This window comes from Lynx rufus, unplaced genomic scaffold (assembly GCF_022079265.1).
Source record: "Lynx rufus isolate CCGP_SWC_20201006 ecotype Redwood Valley unplaced genomic scaffold, mLynRuf1.p SCAF_15, whole genome shotgun sequence".
Taxonomy (NCBI): domain Eukaryota; kingdom Metazoa; phylum Chordata; class Mammalia; order Carnivora; family Felidae; genus Lynx; species Lynx rufus.
The window spans coordinates 4,357,332-4,373,773 of record NW_025814829.1 but is presented as its reverse complement, the minus strand read 5'-3'; the positions used below and the strand labels follow the sequence as shown (position 1 = coordinate 4,373,773).

Here is a 16,442-nt window from a genome sequence, read left to right as displayed (position 1 = left end):
CATTTACATTTTTATTTTAAAAAACAGTTTAGTAGCAAACTAAAGGGACTAAAACAAGGGGAGCCTACTCTGAATTCTAGAACGAAAACCCACTTATACAATATAAGGCCAGCGATACTGCTTCAATGCCGTTCAGTGTATCCATTGCCTTTGCTGTGCTTGAGGTGGGTGTAAGTTCATAGTGTCGATCAGAGTGCCCCCCGCCACCCGCCCCGGAGAAAATGTTCACCAGTGGCTTGAGTTTTATTCCCTAGAGCTTCATAGTAGTTTGCCTCAAGCTACTGGTCTCAGGCTTCTAGGGCCAGCTGGGCAGGGCCTAAGGTGGCCGGAGCTCCCAGGCTGGTCACCTGGGAATTTCAGAGAATTCCCACCATCACCTGCCATGATGTAGAAAAAGTTGAGAAATGCCCTGATGGCAGGGGCACGCCAGTGATGTTCCTCTTTTTTTCTTCTTAATGTTTATTTATTTAGAGCGAGAGAGCGCAAGCAGGGAAGGGGCAGAGAGGGAGGAAGAGAGAGAATCCCAAGCAGGCTCCACACTCAGGCTCAGGGCGGAGCAGAGCCAAACACGGGGCTCAATCTGACTCTGAGATTATGACCTGAGCTGAAATCAAGAGTGCGGCGCTTAACCAACTGAGCCACCCAGGTGCCCCAGTGATGTCACTCTTGTCCACAGTGACTGGGTGCGTGTGTGCGGTTTAAAACTGAAAATAAAGATCTAATAATCCTGCCAGGTAATGTTCTGGCAGCAGTTCCCCTGGGGAGCAGAGGTTTGCGAATGCGTGCGTTCATTTATTCATATTTCACATCTCTCCTCAGTCCACATAATTCCTCACTCAACCCTGCCCGCTCCCTGGCCAGTTTCCTCAGGTGAACCAGCGTGGAGAAGTTGGTAGAGAAGACTGCTGCCTGCGGGGGGGCTTTGGATGCTTCATCCCTGCTTGACCTTCAGAGCACCTCGTGGGGGAGGGGAAGGCGGAAGCTGGGAGCACCCACAGTGGCCCAGTCAGCTGGGTGTGTGTGTGTGTGTGTGTAATTCCCGGTGCTGCTGCTTTGCTGCCTTTTAACCTGGTTCATTTGAAAACCTGTTTTCATAAACGAAAACTGAAAGAACTGTAGGAAACTTTAGGTACGATATCTTTCTGAAGCTCAATGCCAAGATGTAGAACTCGTGTGTGATTTTGCTGGTACGGATTCCAATGCCGTGTGTCAGTGAAGGAGTTGATGAAAATGAAATGAATAATGTGCAAATGTAGTGAGAAAAATGTGAAATAAAAGGCAGCCATTTTAGCATCAGAAATAGAGACAACTACAAGCCTGTTCTCTCCTTAGTTTTCCAATCTATTACATAATACCTTCCCTCACCCATTAAATAATCTAAACGTATGGTTCATTTATTAAGCAAATACTGAGTGTCAGCCTTGTCTCAAGGTAGTGTAGGGGCAGGAGACACAGCGGGAAACACACAGGTAAAGCCCCTCCCACTCTGGCCAGAGGACAGGCAGGGGAGGGAAGGGAGGGGGGAGATAGGCACAATCAGAGTTTGTGCAAGGTGTAAGTGCTCAGGAGAAAAACTAGTAGCATGTTGAGTGGTGGTGGTGGTGAAGGGGACAGGAAGGTGCCTTGAGGGAGAAGAGTTCAAAGTCTGTGGGAGGAAGGACTAGTCCTGGGAACCACAGCTACAAGGTCCTTGTAGGGGGAGAGTCTGTGGTCAGGGAACCATAACGTGAAGGCCAGTGTATTGAGTGTGGTGAGCGGCGGTCGGCACGAAATGAGATCAGAAAAGTATCGAGAGCCAGATGGACAGCCTTGCAGGCTATTGCAGGGACTTGGGCTTCCTCCGTCCCCCACTGCGCCTTCCCACAGGTGCCATATGAACCCCTTGCAGATTCTTTTTTAATGCTCTTTTTTTTTCATTTTTAGACATTTTTATTTATTTTTGAGAGATGGAGAGAGACAGAACGTGAGGGGGGTGGGGCGCACAGAGAGAGACACACACACAGAATCTGAAGCAGGTTCCAGGCTCCGAGCTGTCAGCACAGAGCCCGATGCAGGGCTTGAACTCTGGGACTGTGAGATCATGACCTGAGCCAAAGTCGGCCGCTTAACCGACCGAGCCACCCAGGGACCCCAAATCCCTTGTGGATTTTAAGCAGAGTGACATGATCTGATTCTACAACTCTGGTTGCCTTCTTGAGTATAGACTGTAGGGGGACAGATAGAAGGCCACGGCCACAATCTAGGCAAGAGACGATGGCTTAGACCAGGGTGGAGTGGTCATACGAGGATTCCAGAAATATCCAAGAGGATTTCCTGATGGATTTAATGGGGGTGTGGCTAAAGGAAAAGAATCAAGAATGACGCCAAGGACTCGGGTCGAACAACTGGAAGAATAGAATTGCCATTTATTGAAATGGAAAGACTGCTGGAGGAGGTACGAGTATGTGTCTGGGGGACGGGTATGCAGGAAGAAGGGTGCACTGGAAGTGTGAGCAAAGATTTAGGCACATCAGGACCGAGATGTCTATTAGACACCCAAGAAGCAATGTTGAGTAGACAGTAGGATCTCTGAATTTGAGATTCAAGGAAAAGTCTGACCTGGAGATAAAATTATTGGATATAAATTTACATGTAGGTAGCATTTAAAGCCATAGGACTCAATGAGATGAATATCTATTCATTGATGAATGAATACATAAAAACAGAAGTGATTCCATCACTGAGCCGGGAGGTACTCCAATATTGAAAGGTTGGGGAGATTATATGGCCTTTTAATTATACTATATATACTTAGGCACAATCCTTGATAAACTAGATTTGGGGTTTTTAAGAAGCAAAAAGTAGAGGTGTTCATAAGAATTAAATAGAGGTTGGGGAGACTGGGTGGCTTAGTGGGTTGAGTGTCTGACTCTTGATTTCGTCTCAGATCATGGTGCCAGGGTCGTGGGATGGAGCCCTGCCTTGGGCTCTGCGCTGAGCGTGGAACCTGTTTGGGATTCTCTCTCTCTCTTCCTCTGCCCCTCTCCCACTCGTGCTCACTCTCTCAAAATAAATAACCTTAAAAAAAAAAAGAATTAAACAGAGGTAAAAAGCATGCTGTAGGGAATATTTAGCCTTCTGAAAGGTCACTTGCAAAACATCCATGTCTACGTACATGGTGGGAAATTGGCGGTGCTCCCAAGGTTTTTGTAAATAAAAATAAGTAGATTCCACGTTGTTCTGTAATTTTGCATAGCACATCCTAAAGAGTCCAGTAGGTGGCAGAAAAACACTCACTAACTCCATTATAAGTTAGAGCTCTTTCTCACCTTTTTTCCCCTTTTTCTCTCCTCTCTCCTCATGGCTTCCCTTTAGAGCCCCCTGAATTAAAAGATATAAATGCTTATTTAACTCCCAACACTGTTATCATGAAGAAAAGAAACCAGTATTTTCTTTAGAGGGCCAGCAGATATCATTCGTCTGTAATTCAAGTAACAGGGGAGCCAGGTATATGGGGGATGGGGTACTTCATTTGGTTTGGAAATGTATGAACTGGGAGATGGTCTTCAGAGGAGTGAAGTACAATAAACTACAGTGGGGCTGTTAGGCCATATTCATTTTTTTTCTTTTGAATGTTTATTTGTTTTTGAGAGAGAGTATGTGTGGGGGAAGGGGAGGGGCAGAGAGAGAGACACACAGAGGATTCCAAAGCAGGCTCCGTGCTGTCAGCCAAGAGCCCAATGCGAGGCTCGAACCCACAAACCTATGAGATTATGACCTGAGCCGGAGTTGGACACTTAATCGATGGAACCACCCAGGTGCCCCCGTTAGGCCTTATTCTTAAACTTTTGATATTTAAGCTTTTAAGGTTGGAGCAAGGTTGGTGGGGGAGAAGGGGAGGCTCAGAAGGCAGAAGGCAAAAAAAACAAAAAAACAAAAAAAACCCTCCTGAAAAAAAAATAGACGAGATGTCTTGGTACTAGCTTCATGTGCAGCAAATCACTGTATCTTTTCCCACATCCTTAGGGCACTGGTTTCCTTAGGAAACTTGCCTGTACATTGGGATCACCCGGACAGCTTCAAAAATAACAGATGCCAGGGGCACCTGGGTGGCTGTGGGTTAAGCATCAGACTTTGGATTTCAGCTCAGGTCACGATCTCATGATCTGTGCGTTCTTCGCGGACAGCGAGGTGTCTGCTTGGGATTCTCTGTCTCTGTCTCAGCCCCTCCCCCGTTGGTGCGTGCACATGTACTGCGTCTCTCTCAAAAATAAATAAACTACAAAACAACAGCAACAACAACGATAACACCTGATGCCATGTCCCACTCACAGAGATGGTGACTTCAGTGGTCCGGGGTGTGGTCTGCCATTTGAATTTTTTAAAAGACCCTTAGAGGATTCTAATCTGCAGACAAGTTTGGTGCCCACTGGGTTCGTTCACTGCCGGATGTGTAAATATAACTGACCTTCCCACAACTCAAACACGTTCCGCCCTGTAAACAGCACACAGAGAATGCTTCCACGTTGGCATATCCCAGGGCTGTCTGGCCTCAGCCTAGCTTCTCTGATTTATCATCTACCGAACAACTTCTGGCACCGAATTTTGTACTACCTTCAAAGCCAGACATAACGAATAAAAGCAATGAAGGAAAAAGCAGAGGAATAAATGTAGGTGAGTTGCTTTCAAAAATGTTTGTATTTCCTTCTGATTACTGTTGTAGGATGTGTTTTATTTCACATAGCACTGTCTTAAACACCAAATTAAGTTACTTTTTGCTGCTTTTTTGGTATCAGAAACTAAATGGTAACAACTATTTCTTGCTGAGGTTCTTTAGTGATACACTGTCACTAAGTCAGTCGGCAAAACCCTGTATATTCATTGCTCAAGTCTCCTTAGAGGACCCTATGCTGGGTCCTCTGTCCTCATATCACTTTGCTGACAAATTTAACCCTTGACAGGTCTTTTGCAACCCTAACCTTTGACAACGACATAAACTCAGTGTTGTACCAATAAGATTCGGTGATTTATTCACATCCCCTGAAGGGAATGAAAAATTCTTCTCTATGCTCAAGGCCTTCCAGTTGGACTAAGAATTAAATTTACATGAGACTGATTAGCAGGAGAAAAAAAAAAGTTTTATTACATGTACACAGAGGCCCAATAATGAAATTGAGACCCAAAGAAATGACCAAGGCAGGCAGTTTTTACACCTTTTAGACAGAGAGACAATAAATCCGTGAGGAATTGACAAGACAGAGAAATGTTAACTAATTGGAGTTTCAATTAGTGAGGAATTGTAAACAGACTTTGGGCTGGGATAGCAAATTAGTAAAAAGTAACAAGGATTGTTTGTACAGCCTTCTTGGCTCTAAACGTCTCATCTCTGGTGATAAGGATGTCTCTTTACCTCCTGGTCCAGGGAGGCTACCTTTCTCATAGATTTCCTGCTTTTAGGGGCCCAGGGGAGGGTCTGAGTGTCCTTCTTTGCATAGGCTTGTCTCTACAGTAACTTTTAGGGGCGCCTGGGTGGCTCAGTTGGCTGAGTCCGACTCCTAACTTCGGCTCAGGTCATGATCTCATGGTTCGTGGGTTCAAGCCCCATGTCCAGCACTAGCCGTGCAGAGCCTGCTTGGGATGCTCTCTCTCTGCCCCTTCCCCACTCGTGCTTTCTCTCTCTCAAAAATAAATAAATAAACTTAAAAAAAAACCCAAATATTGAAAGTTCATAGCCATTGTGTCTTCAAACATTACCTCCCCTGTCCTTTCCATTCACCTCCTCTGAACTCCCATTCAACACATATTGAACTTTCTCATCCATTCTTCATATCTCAAAGCTTTTCCTTGATGTTAACAGAACATATCTCTTTATGCTGGGTTATGAGAGATTGCTTCATTGTTCAATCTACATCCAACATATCCTGTGTTGACTATACATTTCGTTTCTGGAATTTCTGTTCTGTTCTTTTTCAAATCACCCTGTTCCTTTGGGATATTATGTCTTGCTTCCTTTATCTCTTTGAATATATTAACCATAATCATTGTAAAGTTCTGTGTTGCTCTATTACTCCCGACTCTTGGGTGACAACTTGGTAACGTCCTCAGGAGGGTTGGTTTCTTCCTGGGATTTGTAAGTTTTTGCCATGGCATCCTCAGCAGGGGGTGTTTTTAGTGCAGGTCCCGTGTACCTTATCTTCTTGAAGCTTCCCTCTCAGGTGGCTTTGTGCTTGCTTCCGGCAGCTGTGGGTCCCAAAGCTTCACTGCCGGGCCTCACCCCACCTGAGCACTCTGAATCTGGCCGCACCCAGCATTTGGTACTGACCTGGGGTTCCAGTATTTTTCAGTGACTGTTTCTACCCATGTTGCCAGGAGATGACAAATTGTTTTTCCACTTTGATAAGCCAGTAGGCAGTTTTTCCAGTCCATAATTTACAGATTACGATTGTAATTTATTTATCTTAGTTTTACTCAGGTATTTCACTTCGGCTTGCTCCTCATATTCGCAGGGTCTGTGATTTGGGCTCTCCTCTCTGCACCAGTGTTAAACCTTTAGCCCCAAGGTCTGTATCCGGTTCTGAAACCCTCAGGAACCATCCCAGCTTTAGCTCACCCCTAGGATTTTCAGTTTTCCTTCTTTTGCTGATACCTAGGCTTCCTTCCAGTCTCTCTGCCTCTCTTACATCCTCAGTCCAGCTGTTACAGCAAATACTCGGTGCCCAGGAAGAGACCAGCCATGTGCACTCCGGGAATCGGAAAAGGCCGTTCATTGCACACCGGTGCCGGCCCAGCGGAGTCACCTCCAAAGGCTGAGCCCCGAACCTTGACATGGGACTCCTTTCATGGCTGGGATGGTAGGGGATTGAGAGATCAAAGAAACAGGGGAGGGGGCCTTTACCAGTGATGCTACACAGGCAGTTGGTGGAGGAGGCAGACAAGATTACGGAAGACAAAAGTATGCAAGGGGAGTACCCAGCCTTGGGCACGGATACTCGTTTTTGCTAGCTTTTCTTCTCACAGCTTGGTTTAGTATTTTGTTTAATTTTATCCAGCATTTCTGTGAATTTGGAACAGGAAGAGGACTTTCACATCAACTCAGTCTGCCACATTTGCTGACATAATCTTCAAATATATTAAGTACTCATTAAGACAACAGTGTGCTTACCACATTAGAACATGTACACTGTTACGGACGTGATAGGTACTTAATAATACCTAGCTTTTATTAGACACTTGATATTTGCTAAGAATTGTTCTAATTAGTTCTTGCTGTGTCTTTCCTCGTTTAATTCTCATTTTATAAGGTTGGTACTATATTCAAAGATATGCTCAAACTGTATCATTCTTATTTTAGAGATAAGGAAACCAAGGCCCAGAGATAGTAAGTAATGGGATATTAAACCTAGGCAGGCTGGCTCCCAAACTGGTGAGATTTATTGAGATATTAACCAGTGTTAACTGATGGGGGAGCAAGAGGCAGGCTGAGGACAAAATACAGGCTGCCCCCCCACCCCCACCCCCCCGTTGGAATATGTGTGATATTCCTCTGACCTGCCTGGCTACCCAAGAACAAAGGAAAGGGGTTTAATTGCTTGCCATGGTGATGTGAGAAACTAAGGCAAATGAGAAATGAAATTCCCTTACTGCCTACAGCCCATTGATAAATCCTTGAGACCAGCAGAGTGACCTCCCTCTAGGAGCTCAGAGGCCTCAAGGATGACACTTTGCAAATGAGAACCTTGGCTTACACCTCCCCCATAAGTCTACTTCCTTTATGTCAACTGCCCCAAGACATATCCTGGCAATCATGCTCCAAGTTTATGGCCCCTGATATGTATCTGAAGGGTCTCAGGACTAAAGTTTTATAAAACAGTGATAAATGGTGTTTCCCTAGCAACAGCTAGCCCCTGAAGGTCCTGGAAACCTTGCTTCCAAAATTCCTTAGAGATTTAATCTATCCCTGACCCCCTCCCAACCTGAGGGTATATAATGAGTTACCCGTCACGACCCCAGTGCAGCTCTTCCTGCCCATGGGTCCTGTCCCCATACTTTAATAAAATCACCTTTTTGCACCAGAGACGTCTTCAAGAATTATTTCTTGGCCATCGGCTCCAGACCCCACAGACCACCCCCCCCATCACCCCAAAAGTTCATCATTAAGCGTAGAATTTGATTTGACAAATGTATAGTTGAGTAACCGCTGCTACAATCATGATATCTGTTAGAACATTTCTATTGCCCGAGAAAGTTCCTTTTTGTCCCTTTGTAGTTATCTCTCCCCCCATCCTCCCCAGCAAACACTCATCTGTTTTCTACAACTATAATTTTGCCTTTTCCAAAATGTTATATAAATGTAATCATTTAATATACAGTGTCTGGCTTCTTTCACTTAGTGTGATGTTTTGGGGATTCATTCATAGTGTTGCAAATATTAATGTCCAAAGGGGCACTTGGATGGCTCAGTTGGTTAAGCAACTGACTCTTGGTTTCGGCCCAGGTCATGGTCTCATTGTTCGTGGGATGGAATCCTGCATCGAGCCCAGCACTGACAGTGCAGAGCCTGCTTGGGATTCTCAGTCTCCCTCTCTCTCTGCCCCTCCCCTTTTCTCTCTCTCTCTCAAAATAAATAAATAAATAAAAAATATAAGTGTCCAATACTTTAATCACTAAATAGTATTTCATTGAACAAACGTATCACATTTGGTTTATTCATTAGTGGACATTTTGATTGTTTTCAGTTTGGGGCTCTTACAAATAAAGCTGCTATAAATATTCACATACAAATCTTTAGATGGAAATGTTTTCATTCCTCTTGGGTAAACATCTAGACGTGTGATACTGTGATTTTTAATAACTATATATGTGGTCTTCCCATTTCTAGCCCAGGGCTTCTAAAACCTTTGGAATTTCCTAACTGTTGAGAGGACCAAGTGTCTTTTGTCATGTTAATGAGGTGACTTGCAAGAACCAACCCTGTGATTAGGTGATTTCCTTCCCACTTCCTGACATCCCCCAGGGGCTGGAGGTTGAATTCATCACCAGTGCCCAACGGCTAATGATTTAATCAGCCAGACCTCAGTGATGAAGGCTCCAAAACAAACAAACGAAACAGGGTGGGAGGAGAGCTCCCAGGTTGGTGGACACGTGGAACTTCAGAGAGCGTGTTGTGCTCGGGGGACACACAGAAGCACTGTGCCCTTTCCCTATACCCTGCCCTGTGCACCTCTTCCATCTGGCTCTTCCTAAGTTATATCCTTTGCTGTTGTTGTTTATTTATTTTTGAGACGGAGAGACCAGGGGAGGGGCAGAGAGAGAGGGAGACACAGAATCTGAAGCATGTTCCAGGCTCTGAGCTGTCAGCACAAAGCCTGAAGCGGGGCTCGAAATCACCAGCCATGAGATCATAACCTGAGCTGAAGTCAGACGCCTAACCGATTCAGCCACCCAGGCGCCCCAAATTCTATCCTTTTATAATAAACTGATAATCTAGTGAGTAAACAGGACTTCCCGAGTTCTATGAACTGCTCTAGCAAATTAATCTAACTCAAAGTGGGGGCTGTGGGAACCTCTGATTTATAGCCAGTAGGTCAGAAGTACAAATAACAACCTGGGCTTGTGATTGGCCTCTGAAGTAAGGGAAGAGGTGGGTGGGTAGTGTCAGAATCGAGTTGAATTGTAGGACATCCAGCTGGTGTCCTGACAATTTGAGAATTGCTTGTTGGTGGGGGAAATCTCTGCCCACCCCCCAGCTTGGAATTGGGTCCCAGAACAAAACTATATGGTAAGAACCTGTTTAACTTTTAAGAAGCTGCCAAACTGTTTTCCAAAGTGGCTGTACAATTTTGCATCCCCACCAGCAACGTGAGAGTTCTAGCTGCTCCATTTATTCCTCAGTCCTTTAAATTTTAGCCTTCTAGTGAGGGTGATATCTCATTATGGTTTCAATTTGCATTTTCCTAATGACTAATGACACTGAGCGTCTTTTCCTAAGTTTAGTTGGCACCTGTGAATCTTATTTGATAAAGTATCTGTTCAAATCCCTCGCCCACATTTCAGTTGAGTTGCTTGTCTTTTACTTGTTGAATTGTAATTGCTCTTTACATATTCTGAAAATAAGTCCTTTACCAGGTATATACTTGACAAATTTATTCTTCTCTGTGCAAAGCCTGCACTCTTAATCACTACTTACATTGCTTCTCGCTCTTTATTGAAATAATTGGGAAACTTCCACACCTTAGTGGCCTCTCTCTACTAGTATTTGTTGGTTTTGTAATGAATAAGAGGTAAGGGAACTGTTTAAATTTTTGTTTGAAGACTCAAAGTCCACATTTTTACTACTAATTACATTTTTTTTTTTTCCATTTTGGTACAGAACTGAACAGTCCTTCCTTGGATTTGAAGAATTGATGAGATCGCAGCTACGGTTACATCTGAATTCTCTAGCTTTACCATCCATTGAAAATAACTAGACACCTCTCAGCTATATAAACACTGCCCTGGGCAACTGGCCTGAAGGTGCCCTGTTTTAAATTCACTAGTTGTTTTATTTCCTTATGGAAAAAGACAGTTTCCAGAAGTCAGAATTAGAGAAAAGTAGGTCTTCCAAAAGAACTACTCCCAAAAGAATTATCCATTTTGTTGATGGAGACATCATGGAAGAATACAGCACCGAGGAGGAGGAAGAGGAAGAAAAAAAGGAACAGAAAACAAATTCAACACATGATCCTGTAAGCTTAGAGTGTCAATATTAGTAACATGGGGGCTTAATGAATAAGAGATTAAGCCAAACAAGGTTTGTAGAAAATACAGTTTTTTTGTTTTGTTTTTTTTTTGTTTTTTTTTCAACGTTTTATTTATTTTTGGGACAGAGAGAGACAGAGCATGAACGGGGGAGGGGCAGAGAGAGAGGGAGGCACAGAATCGGAAACAGGCTCCAGGCTCTGAGCCATCAGCCCAGAGCCTGACGCGGGGCTCGAACTCCCAGACCGCGAGATCGTGACCTGGCTGAAGTCGGACACTTAACCGACTGCGCCACCCAGGCGCCCCGAAAATACAGTTTTAAGCTAACTCCTTGTTCCCCTTGTCTTACTTCCTGGAGTTTATAGTCCACTCATAGTTTTGATAACATTACATTTCTCATGTGTGAGAAAGAAAATGTAATATACTATAAAGCATTTTGAAATCTCTACATGAAACACCTGTATCACTACTCTTGTTATTAATTACTCTAACTTGATTTCTTTCTTTTTTTCAGTCTAAACTCTCATGGCAGTCGTACCTATGGTTTTGGGCAGGGCAAATAGCAAGCACCTCATTTTCTAGTAAGTACTGCCAAGGTTATTTCTTTATTTATTTATTTAGTCCTAAATACAAGATGTAGACTTATAGGCCCTCAATGTTCGTTGGGCCTTCCAGTAGTTTAATCCACTCCCTGGCATCCAGAATAAGGGACAACCTAGTCCCTTCTTGATCTATGCTTGAACATTCCCAAAGGTATAGAACCTCACATCTTCAGGCAGACCCTTCCATCTCTTTCCAACTCTTTTTAGTAAATTCTACCTTATATTTTGTCTTCTTTTAAAGTTATTCCCATTGATCTTAGTTGTCTTTCTTAAGGTCATATAAAACAAGTCTAGATTCCTCTTTCATAGGACAGAGCTTCAAATATTCGAAGACAATAGCCTCCCCCATCCCTAAGGTGACTCTTCACCTGAATAAACTTCCAAGGTTTTTTTAAAACTATTTTTATATGACACAGTTCCAAGTTCCCTCATCATAATGACTCTGTTATGAACAAGGACTTTATGGACCCTTCTCAGGGACAAAGTGAATGGCCTAAGCAGCTATTTATAACAGATGAAACACTGAATCTTATTTTGCTCGACTTTCACCAATTTTCTTTAAAACACAATTGGCAACATCTAATTACTCATTTCCTTCTAAATTTTTTTAAATGTTTTATTTATTCTTGAGAGAGAGAGAGAGAGCATGAGTGGGTGAGGGGCAGAACGAGAGAGGGACACAGAATCTGAAACAGGCTCCAGGCTCTGAGCTGTCAGCACAGAGCGTGACACGGGGCTCGAACCCACAAGCTGTGAGATCATGACCTGAGCTGAAGTCGGACGCCCAACTGACTGAGCCACCCAGGCGCCCCTTCTCATTTCCTTCTAATTTGCATATTCTTGTATGTACAGCAGGAAGGAAACAACTTTAAAAAAATACAAAAATTAAAATTCAAGAAAATACGAAGTATAGCCATAGCTCTGAGGAATTGATCTTCATTCATTCATTAAGTAAACATTTATTGAGTGCCAATGTGTGTTTGGCACTGTGCGGGTCCCTGGGACACAAAGACAAATGACAGGCTTTGCTTTCAAGGGACTCCATATTCAATAGATATTATAGGCTAGTAAACATGCCTTTAATTACAATTTGTTGTCACAACCGCCGGGCTAGAAGGAGCATAGGGACCACCGATGAAAAAAAGACTTAGTAATGAGTAATGCTGATATATGACTTGAGAGTGCTATGAAAGTATGGCTAAGGTCAGCTTAGGGACCACAACAGTCACTGGGGGTAGGGGAGGGGAGGGAAGTCTTTAAACTACAGTAGAAAGTAACGATGGGGTGATTTAGTCAGATGGTATGAGCCTCAGAGGAGCAAGTGCTTTTACATCAGGATTCAGGGTTAGGGATTTGTAAGTTCCTTTGGGAACCCAGGTGAGATACCAATCTTACCTCGACCATAGTACACTGGCAGAAAAAACGCTGTCTTCTAGAGAGCTCTATGTGTTTAGTTGGGACAAGATTGTTTAAAGAGGTGAAATATTTTGGAGGGAGAACACCCTAGGAGATTAGGTCAGGTAAAAGAAGCAAAACTCAATACAGCCTTATGAGAATGTAAAGGAGAACAGGGACTGTAGTGATTTCCATGTTGGGCTGTGACTTAGGATGGTAGGGACAGGACATGTGGGGAATCATGCTGCCTTCAAGGTTCCAAGCAGGACTGTAGCGTTGAAGTGCATCTGCTTGGGGCTTCCAGGTTGCAGGGGAGGCATACAAATGCTAGCAGTCAGCACCCTGGTCTCTACACAGGAACTTTGGATAGAGCTGACACCCACACGAAACCGTAACTAGTGTTTTCAAGGTAAAATTCTAGTAGGTCATAAGCAGGAAAGCGTCCTAAGACTTATTCTAATACTTTAGAAACTCCTCTTATATACATGTACCAGGCACTGTGGCAAACAAACAGATTAAGGGGCTAGAGTATTTTTGAAAAGATAAAACACATTTTAAAAAACGGAGAGCACCATTTTGATGTACTATATGAGCAACATCCCAAGAAGAGGAAAAGCCTTAGGGATCAGAAAGTGGGGTCGTGGGGGGTGGGGTGTCAGAAATCCTATAATTCTAAAGGAAAACATTTCTAGGTGTCCAGGAGACACCGCCAGGAAACCACTGTTAATGCTAAACCTTGACCCCCAACTTTCACAACCAAAGCGTCTATTCTGATTGCTTAGGACCAATGCTGTACCTGGAAGTAGGTATTTTGAAAATCTCTCCTGACATACCCATCCGGAAAGGATTGTTTAGATGTAATCCCACGGGGAGACAGAAGATTTAACAATTCCTTGTGAGTCCTGGAACTTTCTGAGAGTCCAGAGCAATTGAAATCTTTTGTCAGCCTTAAAGTTAAGTGTGGTAATGGATCACCGGCAGGCAAGTTTAAACTCTTCACTTCAAATGACTCTAAGTTTTAGTCATCAGTTCAGCTTACCAAGGTGCCTGTTCTTTCTTCCAGCATGTGAATTTCTTGGTGGAAGATTTGCTACCTTCTTTGGTCTTACTCAACCCAAATATCAGTACGTGTTAAATGAGTACTATAGGACACAAAATAAGGTATGTGACATCCTGATGGAAGACACCAAGAGCCCTGACGTGGGAAGGTTGGTTGCTTGCACTTCAGCTCCGTAGGAGGCATTTTCCCACCTGGTAGCCATGCACAATTTCACTCCATGATGCTTCGTGTTTGCCTTTCTTGTGTGAAGCTAGAGTGTCATGAGATGGGTCGCAGAAGTTTGTTGAACGTGAAGCCTGACATTGCTTAAAGAAAGAAGGTTCTTTCAGGGGTGTCTCTGTAAGAGGGGGAGTTCAAAGGTATTTGGTTTACAGGTAAAGTTTTCCTTCTTTCTCTCCATACCAGGAAAGTGACAAGGAAAGTGAAGGAAATGGGCCAAAGGCCCGGCCAACCAAGGTTCCTAATGAAAAGTGTCATCTGGAGGCTGGGGGCCAAGAGTATGGAACCAGACAACAGGACACGGTGGAGGGTGTTCCTCGGCGGAGCACCTCACCCAGGGAGGGCCTGGCAGCTGATTTCAGCTCATAATGGGCAGCAGGACTGTGGTTCCTCTGGATGTCTGTTCCACCACCACTGACGACCATGGCAACAGCCATAGGTAGTGCTTCTGAGCCAGTCCTGATTTTCATCTCCTTGTGATTTATTCTCTAGCATCCAGTGATTGCAAAGCAGTGATGAGAATAATTATGGATGCTTTCTCAATTTTATAAGCCTCCAACTCAACTCCCCCCCCAAACCCCCCTTCCCTGGTTGTGATCTATTAGTATTGACATTTGCACAGAAGTGTAAATGACTTAAGGAATTGGATCTGGCAGTGTGGGGCTGAAAACTCTTCACCATGGGGCTAGGGTGCAGAAAAGAATCTCTGTTCCTCAGAAGAAACTTTGGGCATTATGAAGTCTAAGTCCCCTTTCAAGGTTTGGTGTAATGTGGGTGCTTCCCAGTAACCACCCTGGCTTAATTGGGGCTTGCTTTACAATAAGCAAACATTGCTAGCAATTCTGTTTCAATACATCAAAGTCTTTGAGAATTGGGTACATGTCCCTCCACACAGTTAAACAACAACAACAACAACAACAACAACAACAACCTAAACTCTGGAAAAAGTATTTGGAAAAATGGATGAGCCTGTTTATTTGCCAGCAAAATTTAAAAACCTGGAAAGATCAGGGGCGCCTGGGTGGCTCAGTCGGTTAAGCGTCCGACTTCGGCTCAGGTCATGATCTCACAGTTCGTGAGTTCAAGCCCCGCGTTGGGCTCTGTGCTGACAGCTCAGAGCCTGGAGCCTGCTTCGGATTCTTTGTCTCCCTCTCTCTCTGCCCCTCCCCTGCTCATGCTCTCACTCTGTCTCAAAAATAAACAAACATTAAAAAAAATTAAAAAAAATTAAAAAAATAAAATAAAAACCTGGAAAGATCAAACATGGAAATCATAGCTAGATATCACTGGTCGTGCTAGCCAGAGGTAGCTGTGAGATGACAGAAAACACAGCACTTGCAGTAATAAGACCTGAGGTCAAGTCTTAATTCTCCCATTTACTAGTTGTGTGATTTTAGGTGTCCAGATTTCTGAGCCCTAGTCCCTTTCTTTGTAAAATAGGCGTGGCATATATTTATTCCTCAAGGGTTGTTGTTAAACAAAATGAGATAATAAATGTGGAAACACTTTTAAAACTGACGACTCGACGTTAATGCTTAATTAATGGCTGTTATAGATGGTTACACTGCAAGTCCCCAAAGGGCCATGACTTCTGGAATTCACACCCTGGTACAGTCCCATCTACATTGACTCTGGGCTTGGCCATGTGACTTGTTTCAGCCAATGAGATAGTAGCAAATGTGATGCAAGTAGAGGCCTGATAAGCACTTGCAAATGGGAACATGTGGTCTTAGAAACTCTACATTGTAAAGAGGCTTGGGCTAGACTTCTGAATAGTGAGAGGCCGTACGGAAAGAGGTTCCCCAGGATGAACGTCTGTCTCGCACATTCCAGTCCCGGCCACGCTCCTCACCAAATGCAGCCGCATAAGTGACCTTCTGTTATCCCACGTGAAGTAGATGAACCCTGCAGCTAAGCCCCGTCAACCCACAGAATCATGAGAAGTAAGAAATCATTACTGTTTTAAGTTTTGGAGTGGCTTGTTATGCAGTCCTATGTAACTGAAATAAAAGCTCTAAGACAAGGGGAAGTTGGAGTTGATTTGACATGAAATCAAGAGAAGGCCTGGAGAATAAGGTGTAAGGTGTAGTCCGTTGAATATACGATAAGACAAGTTTTGCTGCATAATCAGACAACTCTAAAATCTCAGTGGCCTGAAACAACGCAAGTTTATTTCGTTCTCATAAGAAGTCCACTGTCAGTTGAGGTGGCTTCCCAGAGTGTCCTCCGTGTGTTGGCTAAGTGGTGGATGCATCTTTGATCTTCTGGATCCTCCATACTGTGATGCTTTCAGGGCTGCTGAAGCAGAAATGGAGTGGATAGGGAAGCTCTGGCAACCAATCTCTCCACTAAGAATGAATCATGTCACTTCTGATTAGGTTTCTTCCACCAAAGCGAGTCACATGGCCACAATTAACACTAAGGAGTGTGAGCCTCCTAAGTGAGCTGAG

The 16,442-nt window shown here is 43.8% G+C and overlaps 1 protein-coding gene across 1 annotated transcript; it reads left to right on the top strand.

The window, feature by feature from the left end:
• The first annotated feature begins 10,529 nt into the window (after positions 1 to 10,529).
• Positions 10,530 to 14,361, top strand: FAM177B (family with sequence similarity 177 member B). Its single transcript, XM_047077202.1, has 4 exons — positions 10,530 to 10,703; positions 11,231 to 11,297; positions 13,777 to 13,874; positions 14,179 to 14,361. The coding sequence occupies exons 1-4, from the start codon at positions 10,530 to 10,532 to the stop codon at positions 14,359 to 14,361; spliced, it is 522 nt and encodes a 173-aa protein (XP_046933158.1).
• Positions 14,362 to 16,442: the final 2,081 nt, after the last annotated feature.